General features: G+C 39.8%; 1 protein-coding gene across 4 annotated transcripts in view; it reads right to left on the bottom strand.

Annotated features, from left to right (window-relative positions):
• CCDC81 (coiled-coil domain containing 81) overlaps window positions 1-26,184 on the bottom strand; it is a 48,353-nt gene that overhangs the window by 9,819 nt on the left and 12,350 nt on the right. Inside the window, exons 3-11 of one of the 4 annotated variants that reach the window (XM_054438015.2) lie at window positions 25,594-25,750; window positions 20,482-20,738; window positions 17,867-17,946; window positions 15,543-15,661; window positions 12,453-12,576; window positions 5,619-5,706; window positions 5,051-5,194; window positions 3,966-4,070; window positions 763-935 (exon numbers count right to left, since the gene is read on the bottom strand). In XM_054438015.2, the coding sequence (XP_054293990.2) occupies window positions 763-935; window positions 3,966-4,070; window positions 5,051-5,194; window positions 5,619-5,706; window positions 12,453-12,576; window positions 15,543-15,661; window positions 17,867-17,946; window positions 20,482-20,738; window positions 25,594-25,750 (1,247 nt within the window). The remainder of the gene's footprint in view (window positions 1-762; window positions 936-3,965; window positions 4,071-5,050; window positions 5,195-5,618; window positions 5,707-12,452; window positions 12,577-15,542; window positions 15,662-17,866; window positions 17,947-20,481; window positions 20,739-25,593; window positions 25,751-26,184) is intronic. The other 3 variants (XM_054438016.2, XM_054438017.2, XM_063671304.1) reach the window with 3 other exon arrangements.

The raw sequence follows: 26,184 nt of genomic DNA, 5'->3' as shown, positions 1-26,184 counted from the left end.
CCAAGACCCTAGCAGGCAGGCACAAAAGCGGCTGGATGTCGAGAGAAACACATCAGCAGAGGAACACACAAGTGGCTGGATGCTGAGAGGATGTCCAGAGCACACCAGCAGCCACTGGCACACCAGCAGGCCATCAACCAGCGGAATGACGTGGAGTTTGGCTGGGGTGGTTGGAGGGGAACCCAGGACGCACAGCAGCCCGACTCCAGGGGAAAGCCATCTCCTTTCTGGCTCATCCATCTGTTGAAAGCTACTTCCACTCAATAAAACCTTGCACTCATTCTCCAAGCCCACATGTGATCCAATTCTTCTGGTACACCAAGGCAAGAACGCTCGGATACAGAAAGCCCTCTCTCCTTGCAATAAGACAGGGGTCTATTGCGCTGACTAACACAAGCCACCTACAGATGGCTAAACTAAAAGAGCACTCTGTAACACATGCCCACTGGGGCTTCAGGAGCTGTAAACATTCACCCCTAGATACTGTCGTGTGGCCAGAGCCCCACAGCCTGCCCATCTGTATGCGCTTCTAGAGGTTTGAGCAGCAGGGCACTGAAGAAGCAAGCCACACCCCCATTGCACGCCCTGCGAGGGGGACGAGGGAACTTTTCTCATTTCAGTACTGGCTGCTAACTGGGTTAGTTTGCTCAGTTGGTTACAGTGTGCTAATGAAACTACCAATGCTGATTCAATCCTACATGGAAATTAACTTCACATGAAAATTCCAAATCCGTTTGTCAGAGCGTGTGTAGCTGGACTCACTCCTCTGTGAGTTGCACTTGTTCCAGGCGGTCCATCAACTCTCTGTATTGTCTTTGCTTTATTTTGTTTTCCTGTCTGTTATCCATTTGTTTCAGGAGACTCCGGGAATATTCCTCTTGCTTAAGAGCATTAAGCTCAGGACTGAGTGGCCGTTTGTCAAATAGGAAGGATTTCTAGAATGAAAGAGAAGCAATTCATTTATGCTAGAATACCGAAAAACAAGGTTAATAATTCAGAAGACTAAAATAAATCAGACAGTATTTCTTAATTTATAATATTTGCCCAGCCCTCAACACACTGACCAGCTGGTGTTGAGGTAACCTATAGAATCATATGAGTGTGTTCAAGGATGAAGCTGAGCTGAGCTGACTGTGTTACCAAAACACCAGGGGTTTGGTCTAGTTGCTCACAGCACAGAAAGCCAATCACTGAGACAATGATTATTGCCAAGGAAGAAGGCTTTAATTGGGTGCTGTAGCCAAGGAGATGAGAGATCAGTCTCAAATCCATCTCCTTGACCAACTAAAAGTAGGGGTTTATATAGCAGGGAAGAATTGAAACTATGTATGGGAAAACCAGAATTCGGGAGGGATAAGGAAGCAATCATGGTCAATGGAGAGGCCTGGCTCATTGTCTGAATGCAATCATCTGGTGAGTTTCAATTCTTTGACACTTTTTGGAAGGACTAGTGGTTCTTTTCTGAGGAAGAAACTCAGATAAAACAAATGTTAAGTTTCAAGCTTTAAGACCAAAAGGGTCAATTTCTATGTTTATTTAAAACAAAAACAAAAACGAAAAAAACCTGTCTGTGGGACTAATGGGTCAGTTTCAACTGGAATCCCATTGCTGAGACAGAGATGAAAAAGGACTCCATGGAGTAGGTTGTGAGTTAGCATTTACAACATCCAGATGGAAGGAAGAAGGAATTCTGAGGGCATGCGAAATCATGCAAGGACAGAGAGGAGCTGAAAAGAGGGCAAAATGAATACCTACTGTGGGCCTGGCCATTCTAGACCCTGGTGATCCAACAGTGAGCAACAACAGAGATCTTCACACTCATCCAGCCTGCATGCTGATGCAGGAGACAGACAATGAACAAGAAACAGTACATCAGGTCATTTAAGATAGTGCTAAGTGCTAGGAAGCCCTTATGACAGCAAGTGGCTGGGTGGGAAAAGAGCTAAACTGGTTGGTTATTAGGGAAGGCTTTTCCATGGAGAAAATGAATCACCTTCATTGTAAATATCAGGGAGACCTGTGTTCCATACAGAAGGAACATTAAGTGCAAAGACACTAGATGGAAACAAGCTAGACATGTTCAATGAGCAGAAAAAAAAGTCTCTGTGGCTGAGGCATAGTGACCAAGGGAAAGGAGAAGGCATAGTGACCAAGAGGAAGGCAGGAGTCAAAGCGTGTAGAATATGATAGTTGAAGGTGAGGAGTCTAAATTTAATTTTAACTCAATGGGAGGCCAGTGGAGGTTTTAAATGGGAGAATAGTATGTTTTGGTTAACAATATTATAATATCTCTTTGGCCGCTGTGTGAGGAATAAATTATAGAAGAGCAAGAATGCAAGCAGTGAATCTAAGGGAAGTATTGGAGAAGTTGAGCATAACAATGTGGCTTGGCAACACTTTCAATGTGGCAACATTAAAGATGAAGACATTTGGACAGATATTGGATACATTCTGGAGGTAAAGGCAACTGGACTTGCAAATGATCGGAAGTCAGGAACAGAGAAGGAATACTGAGATCATGACTAGATACAGGTTTGTGCAAAAATGGCTGGTTGGTGATGCCACTTACTAACATGAGAAGACAGAAAGGAACAGGTTAAGGAGGGAATCAAAAATTCTGTTTAGGTCTTTTTAAATTTAAGATGTGTATAGATATATCAAAGAAGAGATACACAGCAGTGATAAATATAATCTGGAGCTTATATATAAGGAGAGAGAAAGATCATGCCTAAATTTCAGAAGCCCCATGCTCGCTCTCTCTCTCCTTCCTTCCCTGCTTCCCTGCCTGGAATGCTCTTCCTCCCTTGATTTCTTTACCTAACTCTTGTATGCCAGAAAGTCTTTCCAGATCTCTGGTCTAGGTTAACGAATCTCTTCTTTTGCTCATATAGTGCCCTTTTTCAGAGATTTATCATCGCATTTATTATACTACACAGTTGTCTCTTTAAGTGTCTGTCTCTCCCACTAGAGACCTTTTCAGAAGAGGGAACCTTGTATTCCTAGACACCAGCACAGTGGCCGGCATGGAGGAATTCAATAAATGTTTGATGATGAATAAATAAATTATATTTTATTAGATTTACGTCCGGAGTGTCGACTACCTAGATGGTGGTATATAAAGAGAAAGATTCAGGCAGAAATAAAGGTAGGCACATGATGATTGAAAACATTAAATCAAGCAGTGAAGCAGTTGGCTCACCACCATCTGAATCTGAGTTTCTCAAACATTAATGCAAGTACAAATCACCTGGGGATCTTATTCTACCGTAGATGCCCATTCAGGGAGTCTGGGGTGGGGCCCTAGATTCAGCATTTCCAGCAAGCTCTCAGGCAATGCTGATACTGCTGGTTCTCTTAGGTCCTTGGGCTGGACTTTAGTAGTATACTGCTCCCTTCTCTCCACCCATCCCACGTCCTGGTTGAGAATTACCATAATTAACAAGACCTGCAGTGACTAGTGGGAACGGTACAGTGAACGTGAGTGGTGTGGCTATAGACACTGGACAACACCTGCCCTAGAAGAAAGCTTCAAACTGCACCACCCACTTTTCAACTCCGCTGCTTAAAAAAATGGCACAACTGGCCGGGCATGGTGGCTCACACTTGTAATCCCAGCACTTTGGGAGGCCAAGACGGGCGGATCATGAGACCAGGAGTTCAAGACCAGCCTGGCCAACATGGTGAAACCCTGTCTCTACTAAAAATACCAAAATAGCGGGGCATGGTGGCGGGTGCCTGTAATCCCAGCTACTCGGGAGGCTGAGGCAAGAGAATGACTTGAACCCGGGAGGCAGAGGTTGCAGTGAGCCGAGACCACACCATTGCACTGCAGCCTGGGTGACGGAGAAAGGCTCCGTCTCAAAAAATAAAAATAAAAAATAAGGCACAACCTGCAATACAGGGAGTGGATCCAAAGACTCACAGATGGGCCAGGTGTTCGCAATAGAAATTTTTAAAAGACTTACATAAAATTCTGGTTTCTCATTCTTGTGGCTTCTTATAGCTTCAGCAACTCCAAGATTATAGGCAGCATTTTTCTGATTCTGTTCTCTAATAGCCAGACTTTTCATCTATTGTAAAAAAAAAAAAAAAATTTATTTTTAAATTTTAAATTACATATTGAAGTGGAGCCCCTAAAAATTTTAATTCTATTACATTAAAATAATCCAGCCATGGTAGAAACCTGCCTTTTGGAGGCAATGGTACTTTCTAATATCTCTATAGATTTATAAAAGTATATTGGGAAAGGTATTTTATTTCCTATTCTTGGCCTTTAGGTACCACCACTAGAGGGATCTAAGGAATGGAAGAATTCATCACAAATGCAGGAAAGGGCAGGCAGCAGGGTCAATTATTAGACACCACATAAATCTGGATACAGCAAGTGTAAAAGTGCCATTCTGTCTTTGCTTGAAATAGGACATGAATCTGAAGGGTAAAAGCCTTCACCAGAGTTATATTTTATCAGAAATAAAGAAACATAAATCCAATAATTCCACCTTTAAAATTCAGACCTTAGGTTAAAGAAAATCAGTGATATGTGCAAACATTCGACTGCGTGGATATTTATCCCAGTGTTGTTTATTATTAGTGAAAACTTCAACGCAAGTTTTAGTCTAACAGTAAATACATGATTAGATATGTCACAGTACAGACATATGATGGAACATTTTTAAATTACATTATAGGCTGGGCTCAGTGGGTCATGCCTGTAATCCCAGCACTTTGGGAGGCAGAGGCGGGAGGAATGCTTGAGCCCAGGAGTTGGAGACCACCCTAGGCAACATGGTGAAACCCCGTCTCTACAAAAAATACATAAATTAGCCAGGTGTAGTGACGTGTGCCTGTAGTCCCAGCTAATCTGGAGGCTGAGGTGGAAGGATCACCTGAGCCCAAGTAGATCGAGGCTGCAGTGAGCAGAGGTTGTGCCACTGCATTCCAACCTGGGTGACAGAGTGAGACCCTGTGCCAATAAAAAATAATAATAAATTACATTATATAATCATATTCTACTGCCCCATATTAAAGACTAATTGAGGTGTTGGACTACCTGGTGTCTGAAGAGAGCCTCCTGATCCTTCAACATCTGATACTGCTGTATGAGTCTCTCATCTTCTATCTCTCTCCTCCTTTCCTCACTGTAGTACAACGGGGAATTTCGTTGTGCTCGTTGCAAACATACATAGCACATTTCCTACAATCCCAAATTTCAGGACAAATAAATTTTTACATTTTACCTTTTTGCTTTCACATTCCCTTCAGAAGCTCTCCAAAGGCTAGGTATATCAAGAAACCTATTACTAATGGGTATATTAGTGACAGCAAAATGAGATTTGCAGAGTGGACCCCGGAAATACTCTAAAGGATCTTCTGAACTCTCACTTCATCAGAAGTATTTATAGCAGCTGAAACTTACAAAGGGATTTCTCAACTCTTTTTTGTTTACCGGTACATCTTGACTAGTAGATAGATTTATCATAGTCTAGTTTTGAGCCTGAGTACTTGAGTACTTGAGCCATACTTATATAATTAAGCAAGAGAGATTCCCAGAACTCTCTTTGAGAAACAAAAATCAGTGTAAGATTCTGATGGGGCTTAATTGTTTGGAAACACTGTACCTGTCCTGCCTTATTATGATCCTGGCAAGCTGGAGATGTTTGGGGCTTCATCTCACTGTCATGTTTCAGACAACTTGGAGATGATAAGCTATAAAAACAATGCAACATTAATTAATGTTTAATACAATCTGACCTCAAGAGCAATAATAATTTTAGAGGCAAGTATAAGATGAAGAAAAATATCTCAGTGGTTTACTTCAGAACAGCTATATGTATAGAGGTTAAGAATATGTACCACAGAATCTGAATTTGTGTAGATAAAGGTGGGTTTGAATCCCAGCTTTCTTGCTTACAAGATGACTGACATCAGACCAGCTGTGTAATCTTGCAAAGTCTCAGTTACCAATTGTGTGAAATGGGGATGAAATGTATTCATTCCACAGACACATACTGAGTGCTTACCATGTACACTGTTCTAAGCACAGGAGAAGCAATGAAGAACAAAATACACACATACAAAAGTCCCTGCCCTCATGGAATTAACATTCTGATGGGGATAGACAGCCCAGTGACAAGATAAATAAGTGAACTCTATAGTATGTTCCATGATGATAAATGCCTTGCAATGCTGGAGGAATGGAGTGTTAAACTGTAAAAAGAATGTCCAGGGAAGTTCTTACCAAGGAAGTGACATATGAGTAAATATCTGAAGGAAGTAAGAGAACAACAGTGTAGACATCTGATGGAAAAGACATTCCAAGCAAACAAACCAGTGCAGTCCTTCAGGTGGAAGGTGCCCATGGTCAGTGTGGTGGAGGGAGATGAATTAGGGATGAGTATTAATATTAATACTAGTATTAATTCATTAGAAAATAGGACTGATAATATCACCTGAAAAGCAGCTCGAAGAATGAAAATATTTATTTTTTAATTTTATTTACGTTATTTTATTTTTTGAGACAGAGTCTCGCCCTGTCACCCAGGCTGGAGTGCAATGGCGCAATCTCAGCTCACTGCAACCTCTGCCTCCCAAGTTCAAGCGATTCTCCTGCCTCAGCCTCCCGAGTAGCTGGGATTACAGGTGCACACCACCACGCTGGGCCAATTTTTGTATTTTTAGTAGAGACGGGGTTTCACCATATTGGTCAGGCTGGTCTCGGACTCCTGACCTAGTGGTCTGCCCACCTCGGCCTCCCAAAGTGCTGGTATTACAGGCATGAGCCACCACGCCAGGCCAAGAATGAAAATATTTAAAAGTGGAGAAATAGAGAACAGATTCAGAAGCTCAAACATGCATTTAATAGAAGTGCTGAATTTTTAGAATAAAGGAAATGGCAAAGAACAATATTCTAGAAAATAACAGGTAAGAATTTTCCAGAAAATCATGACTCCTAAGAATAGTCATGCAGAACATCAAGAAATAAGAAAGATTCTTAAAAGCTACAAGAAAAAATGACAACCAGATTGATTCGGACGTTGCATCAGGACAACTGTCAGGAGAAAATGGAGCAATATCATTTAAATCCTGAAGGAAAATAACTATGAACCAAGAATCAGCACTCAAGAGCGACAACAGAGTAAGAATCATTTTAAGCAATACAAAGAATAAGTGTACTGAAAAGACAGGGAACCATTACAGGATATAATTTAGCAAGAAGAAAAATGAACCTAGGAGGAAGGACAGGGATATAAGAAACAGGCCAGGCGTGATGGCCCACGCCTGTAATCCCAGCACTTTGGGAGGCCGAGGCTGGTGGATAACTTGAGGTCAGGAGCTCGAGACCAGCCTGGCCAACATGGTGAAACCCTGTCTCCGCTAAAAATACAAAAATTAGCCAGGCATGGTGGTGTGCACCTGTAATCCCAGCTATTCAGGAGGCTGAGGCAGGAGAATTGGTTGAGCGTGGGAGGCGGAGGTTGCAGTGAGCCAAGATCACACCACTGCACTCCAGCCTGGGCAAAAAAAAGAGAAGAAGAAATGATGGTGACCAAAGAAATTGGTAAAACATGTTGACAAATCCAAATTAATTATTGACCATAAAATAATACAAAATGTTTTAACACTTAAAACCAAATTGGAACAAAAGTTCTAGACAAAAAAAAATACAGGTTTGGAAGGGGATGCAGTTTGAAGGAAATTGAAAGCATACTGAAGAAACATGGTCAAAGGAAATTCAAAGCATACTAAAGAAATGAGATCAGTCCAACAGAAAAGGGGTAATAATGAAGTTAAATGCACAGTAAATAGAAAATACAAAATAAGACAGTAAAGATAGGTTCAAATATACCAATAATTATAACTGAAATTAAAGTCTAGATTGAGTTTTAAAACATCCAAATATAAGCTATTTAGTAGAGACACACATGAAATAATAAAACACAAAAATTCTTAAAATGGCATTAAAAGGCTATTCCAGGTAAATACTAATCAGATGTTGCACTGTTAATTACATAGTACAGAAATGAAGGCAAAAGATTTTAGTAGAGACAAAGGAAAATATTTCATAATGATAAAAAGAACTATCTACCAAAAAAAATCCTAGACGTGTAGAATTTAATATTGCTTAAGAAGCAAAAATTGATGTAATTACTGAAAAATATACCATCATGGTGAAATATTTTTAATATCTCTCTCAAAGAAAAAAATAGTGAGGATTTAAAAGCTTTTAACAACTTATTTTAACAAGGTTTAGCTAATATCTAAATATCTAGAAATTTACATCTAAGGAATAGTAGTATACAATGTCTTCAAGTATACATAAAACAATTACTGTAAAAGTACTCAAGCTAGAAAAGAAGGTTCAGCAAATTACAAAGTACCAAATAACTAACATTAAATGAACCACAGCATAAAATGAGAAAGTGCCCCACTACAAACCTCTATTCATTTGGAAAAAGTAATAAAATGTGTCTTCTGAATAACCAATGAATTAAGTATTGTATAAGTCTACACTCCCTTACTGCAATTCCAAAATGCAAATGCTCGACTCTGACCACACTGGTCATGTTTTCTAATTTCTTATACCTTGTTCATACTTTCCATTCTTTTAATTTATGTAAAGATTTTAAACAACTTATTCTATATTCTGTATTTTATAATATTCAGGATCCAAAATCCTTGAGACCTCAGTTCTTCCATCTTTTGTTTCTGATGGCTCTCATTATGTGGCAGCTTATTTCCACTTGGTCTTTGTAATTTTGGATTTTGACCTCATTTTTAGCCCAACTCCATCTGTCAGAAGTCAGGAGCCTGAGATGAAAATAAGATCCTTTAGAGCAGGGGTTGCAAAACTTTTTATGAAAAGAGCCAGAGAGTGAATATTTTAGGCTTTGAGGGCCATACAGTCCCTGACACAACTAGCAGGTACAGATAATATGCAAATGGATGGGCATAGCAGTGTTTCAGTGAAACTATTTATAAAAATATATGGTGGACTAGATTTGGCTCTCAGTAGAAGACCTTTTCAGATTATTTAGACCACCATATTGCTGGAAGCAGAACACTTTATTTTTTAATAACTTCTCTTAGGCCTCAAAATCTGGGGTGGGGCGAATGCTGATTCCCTAAAGGTTTGATTTAAATAACCTGTCAGATGCAACTGACGTGAAGAAGTAATAAGAAATATGTCTCAATCTGGTTTCTTATGATCCAAGAGGATTCATTTGTATTTTTTTTAATCCTCTAACTCGGAGTGAATATTTTACAGACTCACTAACCACTACATGCCCTTCAGCACCAGCCAAATTTGCACTTCCTATAGTAGTCCCTGTTTTGAATAATGGTGCCATCTTCTCCCAGTTACCTAAGCCAAAATCTGGGGTCATCTTTGACATCTCCTTCTTAACCTCCCTTAACTAATCCCCAACAAAGCTAAAGCTTTCCATCTGATCTTTGTTTCATACCCTTATTACCTTTCCCCAGACGAGTTATACTCAACTGTTAAACAATGAAAATCCTATCCTTCTTAGTTTAAACAAATCTTACTCAAACCCCAATAATATAAAACAGAAAAACAGCACAGAGTCCCACCCACATTAACTCACTCTCAGCCTTTGATATGTTCTTAAGGCCCTCTGAGGCCTTAGGGTCATTTGTTGGAAACTGATTGCCTAGACTACTGCCTTGATCTGCTAAATTGTGCTACACTTTTCCATTTTATTACACCTCTTCCTCTGCTGCTAATCTTATCCCTCTAAATCATTCTTTACTCTTCTAAAAGAATATTTTTTTCAAAATGAAAATGTAATCATGGACTGACATTCCCAAACATGGTGTTTGGGGACTTGGACAGGTTGGTAAATCAGAAAAGATATATTTTAAACTTCTGTGCACTAAATGGTGCAGAAACAAAATTTAAACAAAAAAAAAGAATTGGGAAAATGTTTAAAACATACACATCAGAAAACTATTCATACCTATGATATGTGAAGTTCTCTTTATAAGAAATACAACTTGTTTTTAAGAAAAAGTAAAGCTCCCAGTTAAAAAAGGACACAGGATTCAAGCAGGAAAATTGTAAAAGAACTACAAATGGCCAAGAAACAAGATAAAAATAAATGCAGGCCAGGTGTGGTGGTTCATGCCTGTAATCCCAGCACTTTGAGAGACCGAAGTGGGAGGGTTGCTTGAGGCCAGGAGTTCTAGACCAGCCTACACAACATACTAAGACCCCATCTCTACAAAAAAAAAAAAAAAAAATCAAAAAATTAGCTGGTGTGGTGGTGCACACCTATAGTCCCAGCTACTCAGGGTCTGAGGCAGGAAAATCACTTGAGCCCAGCAGGTTGAGGCTGCAGTGAGCCATGATCATGCCACTGTTCTTTAGCCTTGGTGACAGAGTGAGATGCTATCTCAAAAACAAAACAAAAAACCCACTAGAAATCAAACACAGGTTAAAAACAATAATGAAATACCATCATTTCACTTTGCTAAGGTATTAGCAAAGCTGTAGAAAATATAGCACTCTCTCATATTACTGTTGCTGAGAGGATAATTTGCTACAACCATGAAGAAGATAATTGGAAATGTGTATCAAAGGTATGAAAATGGACTCACCTCTTATCTCTGAAACTTAAAAGTTTTTATCCTATGGAATATCCAGTTGTATGCAAGGAATTATGTTTAAATATATTTTCACAACATTATTTATAGTACTTAAAAACTGGAAGCCATCTAAATATCCAATAGGAGATTGGTTAAACAGAAGGTTTAATCTTTCATTAAGATGATGTGCAATTATTTGTTAAGGTTTTAGAATACTTAATGTCATGGGGAAATCACTTATTAAATGTAACAAAAATCCATATAATATCTCAATTTTATTTAAAAACTGTGTATATTCCAAGTGTAAGTATCTGTATATATTGTATATGCATTGAAATAAACGACATACACCATAAGGTTAATATAAAGTTTCCTCTATGTAGAGGGATTATGGGTGATTTTTTATAACTCTTGCTTTTTTGGTTTTCTCAAAATTTCTGTGATAAACATGTGTTGTTTTAGTAATCAGCACAAAACACATTTTTTGGTTAACTTCTTTTTTTTTTTTTTTTTTTTGAGACGGAGTCTTGCTCTGTCACCCAGGCTAGAGAGCAGTGGCCCAATCTTGGCTCACTGCAACCTCCGCCTCCCAGGTTCATTGCCATTCTCCTGCCTCAGCCTCCCAAGTAGCTGGGATTACAGGCCCTCGCCACCACGCCTGGGTAATTATTTTTATTTTTAGTAGAGACAGGGTTTCACCGTGTTAGCCAGGATAGTCTTGATTTCCTGACCTCGTGATCCGCCTGCCTCGGCCTCCCAGAGTGCTGGATTACAGGTGTGAGCCACCGCGCCTGGCCTATTTTTTGGTTAACTTCTACAGGAAACAAACATTTTTGAGTCAACTTCTATAGGAAACCTTTACCAACCACTTCCAACAATTACTCTGTCCTTTTGCAGCCTCTGTACTTTTGTTGTCTTCATTGCATGCATTTTTTTTTTAAATTTCAGTCTTCCTGCAAGACTGTAAGTTTTATAAAAGCAGGTTTATACATCTGTAACTCTGAATCTTCAGTGCCTAGAATAGTACCTGACACATGGTGGTGCTAAATGTTTGTTGTATTGAATTAAATTCCCGAGGACTATACATCTAATTCTCAATTATTTTTCATAACAGTGATATTATCCAAAACAAGCATTCCTAGAGTTTTTAACATGACTTTAGTAATCCACAAAGTACATAAATTGCACATATGATAGCTGATAAATTTTGACACATTAATAAATTAAAGGTTGGCAGCACAATGCAAAGTACATAGTTAGGTGCTCAGTAAACAATGAATGAGCATGGTTGAGTATGGTTGACTGATTTGAGGTCTTAAAAAGTATCCTACTCAGAGAGGAGGATAAAATATTTCAGAAATCTTTTGACATACCATCACAAGAAGAAAACGACCATGATAAATTGTAATACACTCATTCATTCAAGTAATGTTTATTGAGAACTAATGGAGTGCTGGCTATGTTTGGCAAAACTACTTTCCAATTTGATGTAAATATAACACTGTGTCACATCATAATATCCAAGCACTTGGAAAACAGGAAAGTTTTGTAGATTTGGGAATCCCAAATCTACAGAAAAAGTTGGATGATCCCAACTCTGTGCTTTTTTGTTTCTGCCTGTGTCGTAACATCTATTCCACTGAATCGTAATTTATCCCTCTGCATATGTCTGGCTTTCCCACTAGATGGTGAACCTTGGTCACCTTTATCATTCCCATCATGTTGCATATAGAAAGCTCTAAAGAACACTGGATAAATGAATTAATGAACATTACAGTTCCCTGCATCAAGCAATGACTCAAAAATATATTTAGTAAAGTACAACAGAAAAAAAAAAGTCAATGCATTACCTTTCAGGGGTCATAATCTTCCCACCACTCTCACTTCGTTCAAACTTTTCCAGCAAGCTGACATTTGTCACTTTGGCAGGGAACAAAGCTTGTCTATCTCGAAGTCTTTTGGGTGATGAGATATCTGTAGAATAAAGAATGAATGAAAACGAGTCTCCTTTCAACTCTCAAACCACTAACTGTGTAGTTTTTACCAAGGGAAATTTTCATATAAGATACACTCTCTTATCTTTAAATAATCACCCCTTGTTCTATTGTGGTATAAAAAAATGTTTTTGCTGTATATTTGCAAAGAAAGCACTGTGCTAAGCATTTAGAGGACAAAAAGAGGCAAGTAACATAAATGCAGGAAGTGGGCTGGATATAACACAACCAGGAGACATGTTAGTTTAGTTAACATTTCTTATGAAAAATGAACAGTGGTAGTTTTACAACTTTGATATCTGTAGATTTAGACATTTTGCCTGTAAAAATCTTTCAATAGATATAGTTGAAGAGAAAAATAAGATACAAACAAAAAAGTGAGAACTCCCATTTGGAGGTCATCTTATGTGCTAACAGTGCTAAGTGCTTTATAATATACATTTAATAAATAACAACTTAGGACAGTGATGCAAAATGTATAAGTCACAAATAAATGTTGCAGTCTTTTTTTTTCTTTTTTGAGATGGAGTCTTACTTTGTTGCCCAGGCTGGAGTGCAGTAACCCAATCTCAGCTCATTGCAACTTCTGCCTCCCAGGTTCAAGCAATTCTCCCACCTCAGCCTCCCAAGTAGCTGGAATGACAGGTGCACGCCACTGCTCCCAGCTAACTTTTTTTTTTTTTTTGTAGTAGTAGAGATGGGGTTTCGCCATGTCGGCCAGGCTGGCTTCGAACTCCTGACCTCAGGTGATCCACCCACCTCGGCCTCCCAAAGTGCTGGGATTACAGGCGTGAGCCACCATGCCCAGCCAAATGTTGTAGTCTTTAAGGATCTGATATGTTCAGAGGAGAGAAGCCACTTCAGAATTCAGTGATACGTTTTCATGGAGAAAGTGAGATGTGAAAAGGGTACTAAAAGGTGAGTAGGATGGAGATAGATTGAAAGAAAATGAAGGACAATTCAGGCTGCAGGAAAAAAAAATGAACAAAAGGATGAAGTTGGGGAAGGGCAGGCATGTTAGAAGAGCATGAATAGGCCGAGCATAGTGGTTCACGCCTGTAATCCCAACACTTTGGGAGGCGAAGGTGGGCAGATCGTTTGAGCTCAGGAGTTCAAAACCAGCCTAGGCAACATGGCAAAACCCTGTTTCTACAAAAAGTACAAAAATTAGCCAGGCATGGTGGCGCACACCTGTGGTCCTAGCTACTCAGGAGGCTGAGGTGGGAGGATCACCTGAGCCCAGGAGGTTGAGGCTGCAGTGAGCCAAGACAGTGCACTCCACCCTGGGTGACAGAGCAAGACCCCACCTCAAAGAAAAAAAAAGAAGAACATGAATAGATAATTTTGCCCAAAAAAGGGGTCTGTGTAGGGCACAGTGGGAGATGAGACTAGAGAAATAAAAGCATATGAATATTAGGCTAGAAGTTGATATGCAATCCTGTAGGCAACACATAGAAAACAGACATGCACAAGCCAATGTTCACCCATTGGTATGTTTTGTTTGGCCTAATTAGCATTTTTTGTTTCAATATCAACAAAAGTCGTCAACATTTAACAACCAATAGATTTTACATTAAAGTCAGGATCTCTGCTTCTTTTGAAAAATCAGAAGATTGTGCTCACTTTAGTAACACATACAGTAAAATTGGAAAAATTAGAAGATTTGATACCACTTGGCCACATTTCCGCAAAGCAACAATCTGCTAGAGGAACAGTCCTCAAAGTGTGGCCTGGCAAGCCATACTTTTTGGGGTCCCTAGGACCCTTTCAAAATGTCTATGGCTGCGTGTGGTGGCTCCCACCTGTAATTGTAGCACTCTGGGAGGCCAAGGCGGGTGGATCACCTGAAGTCAGGAGTTTGAGACCAGCCTGGCCAATATGGTGAAACCCCATCTCTACTAAAAATACAAAAATTAGCTGGGCATGGTGGCACGCTCCTGTAGTCCCAGCTACTTCCGGGGAGGCTGACGCAGGATAATCGCTTGGACGCAGGAGAATCGCTTGGACGCAGGAGAATCACTTGAACCCAGGAGGTGGAGGTTGCAGTGAGCCTAGATTGTGCCACTGAACTCCAGCCTGAGTGACAGAGCGAGATTCCATCTCAAAAAGAAAATAAAAAGTCTTTGGTTAAAAAAAACAAAAAATCTTTGGGGTCCTAGGATTTTCTTCATTTGCTTCCACCAAAACAACCTATCACAACAGATTAGATGCAGACATAGGTATGAGAATCCAACTTTCTTCTATAGACATCAATGTGATAAAACTGCCACTCTTTGTTTTTCATAAGAAATGTTAACTAAGCTAACGTCTCCAACCCACTTACATCCAGACCACTTCCTGCATTTGCGTTACCTGCCTGTAGTCATCTGAGTTTTGGCCCTTTTGAGCAATGGGGAGCCAGCAAAGAGATGATGATCTAAGAGCCTGAGAGTCATAGGATCTAAGGCTCATAAAGTAAGTAAGCTCATAATTAAGGTCAGATGCAGGATTCTAGGAATAAAATGTATTTGTTAGAAATAATATAGTGATTATTTGTGGCTGGGTGTGGTGGTTCACGCCTGTAATCCCAGCACTTTGGATGGCCTAGGTGGGCGGATCACTTCAGGTCAGGAGTTCGAGACCAGCCTGGCCAATGTGGTGAAACCCCATCTATACAAAAAATAAAGAAATTAGCCAGGCATGGTGGCACATGACAGTAATCTCAGCTACTCGGGAGGCTGAGGCAGGAGAGTTGCTTGAACCTGGGAGGTGGAAGTTGCAGTGAGCTGAGATTATGCCACTGCACTACAGCCTGGGCAACAGCGAGACTCCATCTCAAAAAAAAAAGTAATAATAATAATATAGTGATTATTTGTAAATTTAACTTTATTTACCTTGGGCTAAGCAATATGGCTGGGCTCATAGCAGTAAAGAGTGACAGATTGTACCCAGAAATCATTGGCCTACCTCTGGTGCCTTCTTCTTTGTCTGACTGGTCTTTTAACTTGCACTTTTCTCTGTTCTCTCCACATTCTTCTACAAGGGTCTCCATAGGCAGTTTGTTTTCCATCTCCTTGAGCTCAATCCTAGAAATGAGCCAATATGTTTTTCCGCTGCACTGAACCTGAACAGGTAACTGTGAACTCTCAAGTTTTGGAAGCAACTCAGCCAGCTGGCTGATTCTGAAATAAGCCCACTTTCTTCAAGGGGTGAGTGCTCTGATTTGCTGAGTACATATCATAGATTAATTTTCTCCAAGGCTTTCTGGAAGCTGACCAAGGCCTTCCCCTCTATACCATAGTCTCAAAGCAGCTTGCATATAGAGAAATTGCCTTGAAGTCCTTTATTTAGGTTATTGGTTTTTGTTTCAATTTGAATTTTTATATCCTAGTTCTTTAACTAGATGCTATGGGGTGATACAGTGGAAAAAAGGTTGTTGGATAGCTTGAAGGCAAAGATTCATAGCCTGGTAGAGTATGCCCCAAAATAACCATTTGTCTCCTCCCTCCTTTGCCACTTCACTTCATCATTCTCTCCCCAGGCAAAAGTGAAGGACTTGCAAAGCTACAATTTGCAGCGGGGAGGAAGGGGGATGTTCAGTTGGTGTGTGTAGTTGTAGGATTTCTTTGGCCTCAGGTATGGAGTACTAGGTTGGAGTAGGGAGTGGGGGTGGGGGTACCTTCAGTCAATTCAGGGGCCAAATGTCACATAAATAAAACAACAATTGTTTTAAGTATTTAAGTCCCCATGTCCATTTCTAGGCCCTTGACTTGATGGCACCTCCATCTCTGTTCTTTGACCCACTATAATTATTTCCCTCCTGGAGTGCCTAAGCCAAAATATGTCAAAGGGAACAGCCACATTTGCCTTCCGAAACAATCAAAATAAAATTCTTTTCAATCCACTGATGTATTTTTAGTGAGTAAGGCAATATGGTGCAATGGAAAGAACACTGGACCAGGAGCCATGGTTTTATTTCTATAAGCTTGGCTGCTTATTAGTTGCATGGCCATTTCATGTGCAAGATGAGACGGTTGGAAAACAACCTCTAAGGCTTACTCTGGACTTCACACTGAATCTTCTGAGGTATGTGTCATACAGCTCTTCAAGGAGGGGGTTGTTCCAAAGCAACAAACAAGAGAATGTCACACTCAAAACATCTCAGAAATTCTCATACTTTTATACTTTACTCATACTTCCTAAAGTAATAATGCTTTAGGAAGCTAGTTGTTATGCCCCAAACTTCCTCCACCTGAAATGCATAGTAGTTAATGGCACAGCAATTAAGATTATTAACATAATTAAGGGCACACAATGAATAAGCGACGGCCAAACTGGAAATAAAACTAAAGTCTCCTGACTCCTACCCCAGTGTTCTCAATAGTGCACCATGTTGCTTCATTCATGTAAAAGAAAAAAATTAAAATTAATTTTGTATCATGATAAAATGGAGAATTATAATACATAAGTCACATAGTTGTCGTGAAGATTAAATACAGTAATATGCAACTACCAGTAACAACCACTGTGCTCATGGAGTAAAGCTGTTTCCTTATTCTAACTTATCTGTTTAACCCGTTTAGTGGTAAAAATCCGAGCTCAGACAGGAAATGGGCTGAACTGAAGGAAGAAGCAGCAGCTAGGGCAGAAAAAGTGGTACAAAGTAGTGGAAAGCTCAGCAGGTGAGAAGAGTTTACTAATACTGCAGGGACTAAGGTTAATGGAAGGTAGTATCAGAATTTCCAGGAGCCAAGGGTAGTTTTAAAAAAGAGTAAATGGGCCGGGCGTGGTGGCTCACGCCTGTAATCTCAGCACTTTGGGAGGCCGAGGTGGATGGATCACTTGAGACCAGAAGTTCGAGACCAGCCTGGCCTATATGGTGAACCCTCATCTCTACTAAAAGTACAAAAATTAGCCAGGCGTGGTGGCGTGGGCCTGTAATCTCAGCTACTCGAAAGGCTGAGGCAGGAGAAAATTGCCTGAACCCAGGAGTCCGAGGTTGCAGTGAGCAGAGATCGTGCCACTGCACTCCAACTTGGGTGACAGAGCAAGCCTCCATCTCGGTGAAGGGGGATAAAAAAGAATAAATGTCCATTGTTATTTAACTTAACTACAGAAAGTATATGCAATAAACTCTTCTTTGTTGGTGCATTTAGAGAGGGAGAGACAAACAGAGAGAATACATTAAAAGGAACATGAGCTATAAAACATTGAGAAACACTGCCCAATGAGATCAGCAGATCAGCAAGGAGTGCTAGTGCCTAGAGGAACCCGTGAAGCAAAGCACTCACCTTGGAAACGCAAGCACACTGCTGGGCCACTTCCTCAAGGCCTCTCTGCTAGACAACACCGAGTCCACAGTGCCAGGCCTCTAGAGGACAGCAACAGAGCAAGGTTACATCTAGGCTGAGGTCCAGGACTCAGACAAATTAAAAAACTGCAGGCTGTCTCATAGGCAAGGCTACCACGATACTATTCTTGTTGTTGTTTATGTTTAGCGCTTGTAAGTCCAGAGCTTAAAAATCCAATGAGGAATGATCTCATTCATCAGAGCAATCACCCTGGGTAGCTGCACAGCAATTCTTTTGGTGTTGCCTTTTCTCAAACCATTTCCTTTTAGGGAATTGCCTTCAGAGTTGACAGATTCTTTTAGATGTCTTTAAGAAGATAGCAGACTTTGTAAAAATATATGGAAAGTGAGCAAGCTGTCTGATTCCACTCTTGACCCAAATACCTAAAATTAGGCAATTAAGAGAAAAGCTTTCGAGTCAGGTGGGCTCATATTCAAATCCCCACACTGCTAACAGGTATGTGGCCTTAGGCACTAGGTTTCTGGGGATAATAAAAGGATCTAATAGCACTTCCATGAGGTCCCCTATGTAAGTAGCTAGCACATAGTAAATACTGAACAAATAACTATTTTAATTCTCATGTAACTATAAACATAATAGTCACATTGTCACATTTTTACTGTAGAATAATATATAAAATTATTATTTTTGCATGAATGCTATCACTTACAAAAGGCTTTGAAGTGAATTCCCAAAAAGAAGTATAGAAAATATTTCTAACAAAAGCAGCATTACTGAAATAAGCACACAGCTTTCCAAGGGGACTACTCTACAAGACAGTTTTAAGTTACGGGTCATTTGGGAATAAATTCTCACACCACTTCACAGCAGTTTTCCAAAATGTGTCTTACAGAGCTAATGAGATATTGGATTAAGCTAGAATTCCATGATTAAACACATTCAGGCAGTTAAACTGACTGCTTTCCAGCCAGACTTCTCAGCTCCTTTAACATGCTGATGTGCTCTGTCCCTCTGTCCGTGAGGGTGATTGATTCAATCAGCAGTTTTCAGTCAGCTTTGACCTCCAAATGCTTTTTTCATAGAGTATTTTTCAGGACTAGTTCTTTTGGAAAACGTTCTGTAAAAGATGTGCTTTACAGTTCAGCAGGTCAAGGAAAATGCTGTCTTCTCTTTTAAACACATATTGAAGCTACAAAGTTCAGCAGAATCCCTGAGGGTTAGAGATGAGCTAGCCACTTTGGCCTTGCTTATGGACTTGCAAATCTTGCCTTGTATTTTCATGGAATAGCAAGGGTTTTTCCTGCATGTGTTTCCCACTTTCCACACACAGGGTTGGCAATCCTCTTAGCATTCCTGTATGAAACCAGATTGTGTAGAAAACACCAGGAGTTTCATTATGCACAAATTCATTTCCTAAATCCCCATCCTGAAGCTTCATAAAAGGAGAAATGGGTAGACTGAGATGATATTAATAGCCTTTTCATTAAAAAAATCAGTTTGGCTTTATGGGATATAGGATTATATAACATTCCATAATAATTCAATTCATTCATGTCTACTTTGTTAGTTTCCAGAGGAGTACCTGAGGCACACTAAGTATTCAATAAGTCCAGTAGATTGACTATTTCATTTGTTTAAACTCTGCTGTATCCAACTTAGCATGAAGGTCACACCAGCTACTTAATGGTTGACAATAATGATGCCAATTAGGAAATTTCTTCTACAACATGGCAAATTAAAAGCTAAAGATTCAAAAACTCCATGACTCATATTAGATTTTGTTATAAAACTTTCATTAAAATAAAATAGTAGAACCAACATTAAAAAATAAAATAGTAGAACCAGCAAAAACTGAGTGGTTAGGAAGTCTGGGCTTGAATTCCAGTTCTAGTTCACCTTGGGATTCCCACATAGCCTCTCTGAGCCCCTACTTTTCTCAGTTGTAAAATTAGGATGATAATAATGCTGCTTGTATAATAATTTGAGGCTCAAATGAAATAATACATGTGGAAGAAGTTTTTAAACTATACGCCGGGCACGGAGGCTCATGCCTGTGATCTCAGCACTTTGGGAGGTCAGGGCAGGCAGATCACTTGAGACCAGGAGTTCGAGACCAGCCTGGCCAACATGGTGAAACTTTGTCTCTACTAAAAATACAAAAATTAGCTGTGCATGGTGATGCGCACCTGTAATTCCAGGTACTTGAGAGGCTGAGGCAGGAGAATCACTCAAACCCAGCACGTGGAGGTTGCAGTGAGCCAACATCGTGCCACTGCACTCCAGCCTGGGTGACGGAGTGAGACTCTGTCTCAAAAAGTAAACAAAAAACCTATAAGGTACTATAAAATGTTCAGAATTCTAAGAGTTTCCATTACTATTTATATCCCTCAGTTGACTTTGAGTCTTAATGTTCCTTTGCCTTCCTAATCTTTTTTGTCAAAGAGTTAATCAAGTATAAGCAAGCACTTCCATGTACTTCAGGTAACTGTCACTCAAAATATGTCAACCTTCGTTTTCCTTAATTACAACACACCTATAGATGAGTCAGAACCACAATTAGGAGAAGACTTAGGAGAAGGAAAATATTAATTTACATTTGCTAGGGCCTTTGCCAAAGCCCCACTTCCATCCATGGTACAAAGGAAGTCTTTATAAAACCTCATCTTCACTTTGCTGTCTCTGATCATGAGGACCCCAATTCCTTTGAATGTAAACTCCACATTTTGTTTCATGGAAATGGAACGCGATAAAAAAAGCAACGTCTCCTTCACACATCCTTCCACTACATCTCTGTTAAATGGACCCTCCAGGGATACCATGACAAAATTAAGTGGAACAATTGGGATATCACCTAGAGGAGAAAAGACAGTTGGGGTGGGAGAAAGAAAGTGGTGATTACCATAAGGATATATCATACACACTCACAAATAATTATCTGATTCTCAATACCCTAAAATAGAATCTTCTGGATGAAGCCTTTAGTTGTACCCAATGTAATATTATTACTGCAGACAAGTAGTTACTAACATATTAATCAGTACAATTTTCTTTAAAAGTATAAGGGTCAGTGCTCAAAATAAGAACAATTAGCTTTCTAAATAACACTGTAGACAAACTTGATTTTCTCTAGGAAACATAGTAACCAACTGATTTTCTTCCTCAGAGGGTTTCCTAAAGTTTTCATCCCCCTTATCTTTTAGGACATACTGCAGCAATATTTGCTGATACGGTTTGGATCTGTGTCCCCACCCAAATCTCATGTTGAATTGCATTCCCCAGTGTTGGAGGTGGGGCCTATTGGGAGGTGATTGGATCATGGGGGTGGATCCTTCATGTATGGTTTAACACCATCCCCCTGGGTGCTGTCCTCATGATAATGAGTGAGCTATCATGAAATCTGGTTGTTTAAAAGTGTGTAGCACCTCCCTCCATCCTCCCTCTCACTCCTGCTCCAGCCTTGTAAGACATGACTGCTTCCCCTTCGCCTTCTGCCATGATTGTAAGTTTCCTGAGGCCACCCCAGCCATACTTCTGTACAGCCTGTGGAACCATGGGTCAATTAAACTTCTTTTCTTTATAAATTACCCAGTCTCAGGTATTTCTTTATAGCAACGCAAGAATGAACTGATATATTTGCCTATCTCCTCCAGTTATCATGCCATTTTTACATGATTACAAATACCTACAAGTGTTAAATATTTTGAAAAGATACCCATGTTCACTAGAAGTTATCATTTAAATGAAACAGGGTCTTATACAAGGGTATCAGACTAAATGACTCACAGAAAGCTTTTCCTCTCTAATGAGCCCATATATGACATTACAAAGGAATACGATTATATCTAGCTTGAAGAAAGCACAGGGTCTATCCAACTAGAACAGATATAGGAGCAATATAAGGTTCACGAGTCAGATAAAGGGTAAATAGCAAAGAGAATCAAGAAGACAAAGCCAAAGAGAGACAACAACAAGGTCCACTGATAAACAGGACATAGAGAAGATGAGAATATTCTAAACATTCACTCAGTAAGCATGAGTTATATCCTTTCAAATGTCCACCACTGCTAAATGATGAAAATTAACAAGACCTGAGCTTCACTGCATCAGCCTGCCATCTCCTGCACAATTTAACAGTAATTCTAACCACCTCCCTCCATTTTTAAAAAAATACACATTTCTTAAAAAGAAGGCTGTCTTGCCTGCCTCTGAATTTTCCCCTCCCATTTGCCCACTGCCTCTCTGCAAACTGTCTTTCAGACCACTCATCTGAGTTGGGACACCATCATCTCATAGATTGTCAAGTCAATGGATACTTTGACTCCTTGGCCCCCTTTGCCAAGGTTTGTTTATTTGTTTTGTAGGATTTTGTCCTTGTTTATCTCTTCTGCTGAGTGTATATTCTCTCCTAGGTAAACATCCAAATCTTGATCTCTAGTCTCCACTCTTCTCCTAAGCTCTGGAATCACCTCTACCTAAATATCCCCACATGTATCTCAAATTCAGCATGTGCAAAAGCAAATTCACTATTTTATGCACTACCGAAATCCACCTTTCCCCTTCATTCTCTATAAAGGTAATTGATAGCATGAGCATCCATCTGTTCTCCAACCAAGAAATCTGAGTCATACTAAACGCCTTCCTTCCTCTTCCTACCCACCACTCTCAACTTAAGCCCTACCAATTCTACATCTGAAATGTCTCATGAGTAGATACCCTCATTTCCCCTCCTGATCACTGTCTTCGTTCAGGCTTTTACTGCATTTTACCAAACTACTGTAACTGAAAGAGTATCTTTCTAAACTAATCCTATCTGTACAGATAATTCCCTGCTCAAAAACTTTCAATGGCTCCTCAGTGCCTACAGGATGAATTCTAAAGTCCAATCACACCATATAAGGCCCCTCACAATTGGCCCCTACCTACCATATTCATCTTATCTTCCTCTGCCTGCCTCCACAATCATATGCCTCAGCCATACGGAAGTACGCATTACTTCCTTAACAGGCTTCATTCCATATTCTTGACTTGTTTATATTGTTCCTGAAATACCTTCCAACAGATTCTCTGCTCACAGAGTCCCATCATCCTTTAAGACCTCTTCACATGTCATCTTCCTAAAGCAGAGTTAGGCATGCTCTCCTCTGGGCATAATAGCATTTGATCCAGTTCTGATCAATTTGGCTTTCATAGCACTTAATCATGTTTCATCATTTTTTTTTCTTTTTTTCTTGAGATGGAGTCTCACTCTGTTGCCAGGCTGGAGTGCAGTGGTGCAATCTCAGCCCATTGCAACCTCTGCCTCCGGGGTTCAAGCAATTCTCCTGCCTCAGCCTCCTGAGTAGCTGGGACTACAGGCACACACCACCACGCCCAGCTAGTTTTTTGTATTTTTAGTAGAGATGGGGTTTCACCATGTTGGCCAGGATGGTCTCGATCTCTTGACCTTGTGATCCGCCTGCCTCAGCCTCCGAAAGTGCTGGGATTACAGGCGTGAGCCATCGCACCCAACCCATTTCTTATATATTAATTATCTATGCTAGATTTAAAAGAACTATGTCTTACTAATATTTAAAAAACACTATAAAATGTTTGATTAGTTACTGATATGGTCTGGATTTGTGTCCCTGCCCAAATCTCATGTCTAATTGGAGGAGGGGCCTGGTAGGAGGTGATTGGGTCATGGGAGTGAATTTCCCCCTTGCTGTTCTCATAATGGTGAGTGAGTTCTCGTGAGATCTGATGGCTTAAAAGTGTGTGGTGCCTCCCCATTTCGCGCTCGCTCTCTCCTGCTCCGCCATGGTAAGATGTGCTTGCTTCCCCTTTGCCTTCTGCCATGATTGTAAGTTTCCTGAGGCCCCTTAGCCATGCTTCCTGTTAAGCCTGCAGAACTATGAGTCAATTAAGCCTCTTTTCTTCATAAATTACCCAGTCTTAGGTAGTTATTTATAACAGTGTGAGAACAGACTAATACAGTTACCTAGTTAATTAATGATGAAGAATCATAACCCCAAAGCTAAACTGTAGACAGAAATTTTTCTTTGGGGGTTTTAAATTTTTATTTATTTCCTTATTTATCTTCTTCTTATTATTATTATTTTGCAGCCTTCAACTCCTGGGCTGAAGTGATCCTCTTGCCTCAGCCTCCCAAGTAGTTGGGACTGCTGGTGTGAACCATCATGTCCATCTCAGTCTTTTTAAATAATTTTTTGTAGAGGCAGGAGCTTGCTATGTTGCCAAGGCTGGTCTTGAACTTCTGGCCTCAAGTGATCCTCCCTCCTTAGCCTCCAAAATTCTGGGATTGCAGGCATGTGCCACCATTGCATGTGCCACCATGCCCGGCCTAGAATTATTCTTTTGAACTAATTCAGTCATATATGTCTAATTCTGTAATTGCCTCACCCAGTAAAAAATATAATTTTAGACCTAAACTACTTTTTTGGACTACAGTACAAGATCCAAGATAGAAAATGAGCTTTAATTTTAATGCACAGATGTTTTTGCAAAAATGTTAGCTTTATTTTCATTTTCTTTGATAGGTTTTTGATGAAACAGGATATATTTCTTCTGACATAAAACTCTAGGTATTTCTTTTTGTTCCCATGAAAGGGAGAAACAAAAGAAAAAAAAACTCTAGGTAAAAATAGCTGAAAAGTTCTTCAAGCCCACCATACTGAATATATACCTAAGAAATTCTAAGTATGGTTTGTTGACATTTGTTTTTCTAACATATCATTCTTTTGAAAGTAGAAAGTTACTCAAGTGACTCTGAAAATTAACTTTCAGGAACATTATCTTAGAGGACAGTTTCAGCCTTTTCACCTGTTACCATCGGAGATAGAGTGTCTCCATTTATCCAGGTGTGAGTCTGATGCCGGGGGCGGGGACAATCAGGAAGGTCGAAAGGAACACAGCCAGGAATCAGGAAGTATGCACCCAAAGGCTGCTAAGTAACCAAGGGAGGTGTTACGAAGCCCACACACTAAAGCTGGATGGAAGCGGTCTGTGGCAGGGATTATGCCTATTTTGTTTACCACTATATCTCAAGCACCTGGAACAAGGTCTGACACATAGTTGGCTCTCAATCAATATTTGAAGAAGGAAGGAAGGAAGGAAGGAGGGAGGGAGGGAGGGAGGGAGGGAGGGAAGGAAGGAAGGAGGGAAGGAGAGAAGGAGGGAAGGAAGGAAGGAGGGAAGGAGGGAGGGAGGTTGGCTTTAGGGTATGAGAAAGGTATATAAGGTATGCATTAAGTCTTTATAGAATTATTCAACTTCTAACTTTTAAATTTTAATGATTTGGATTATACATATGATAGAAAGACAGTTATCTTTTTGACAGCTAATACTGACTGTAGTTCTCCCAACCAGAGATCCTAATTAACTTTCTCTTCTTTATAACCACTTTTAATTTCTTAGGATCTGAAATAAAGGGCTTACAGCTCTGTGGTGTGGCTTTTACATAAATTTTCCTTTACGTTACATCAGGTTTTTTCACTCCTTCCTCTTAGGTTACTGGGGTTTAAAATGGCCTTCAGGAAGACTCTATTATTTTTCCACTTTGGCCCCTCCCTCTGCCAAAAGCACCTTGTGAAAAGTGAGTTCCTCAAATCAGAAGGTAAGACAGCAGCACTGGCTACACTTTGCCCTTTCATTTTTTATCCCCAGGACAGTAACCTTCTGGGAAAATCCTACATATCAGAATTATTTACCAGGAGTATATACTTTGTTTTGTTTGAGTCCATGGATCTGCATTAGCTTCTCTGCCATGATAAACACGGGCCTCTGGATTAAGATAAATTTGTTGTTTCCCACCTCAAACTTTTGTCTTATGAAAGTGAAAGTTCCAAATCCTGGAATCTGAACCCCCTGAAAGGAAAAAAAAAAAAACCAGAATTCATTGAAGGAGTGAAGAAAAAATAATCCTTAATATTATTATCTAAAAAACATGAAGAGAAGTAAGCTTAGGCCTTAAAAATTCAGTGATCTCTAGGACTCTTCAGAGCTATAGCATTTTATAATTCTAAGTTTTCAAATAAGCTTAGTATAAAATGTAATACATTGGTCCATAATGATTTGCAGACATCAGATCGCTCATCTCTGTATCATCAAAAGGCTAAGAAAATTGGTATGAATGCCATAGCATCTTTTAATCTTTAACCCAGATTACTCCTGTCCTAAATTGTGTGACATTTTAAATTTTAATCATCTGCCATTAGAGGAATTTAAGAGGGCATGAGAATCTCTGCTTTCTCATTCCTACTTTTAGATTTTATGTCTGCCACAGCAGACAACCAGCATCC

This window comes from Pongo pygmaeus, chromosome 9, assembly GCF_028885625.2.
Source record: "Pongo pygmaeus isolate AG05252 chromosome 9, NHGRI_mPonPyg2-v2.0_pri, whole genome shotgun sequence".
Lineage (NCBI taxonomy): Eukaryota > Metazoa > Chordata > Mammalia > Primates > Hominidae > Pongo > Pongo pygmaeus.
Note: the sequence above shows the minus strand (reverse complement) of the source record. Positions and strands in the feature narration are given on the sequence as shown.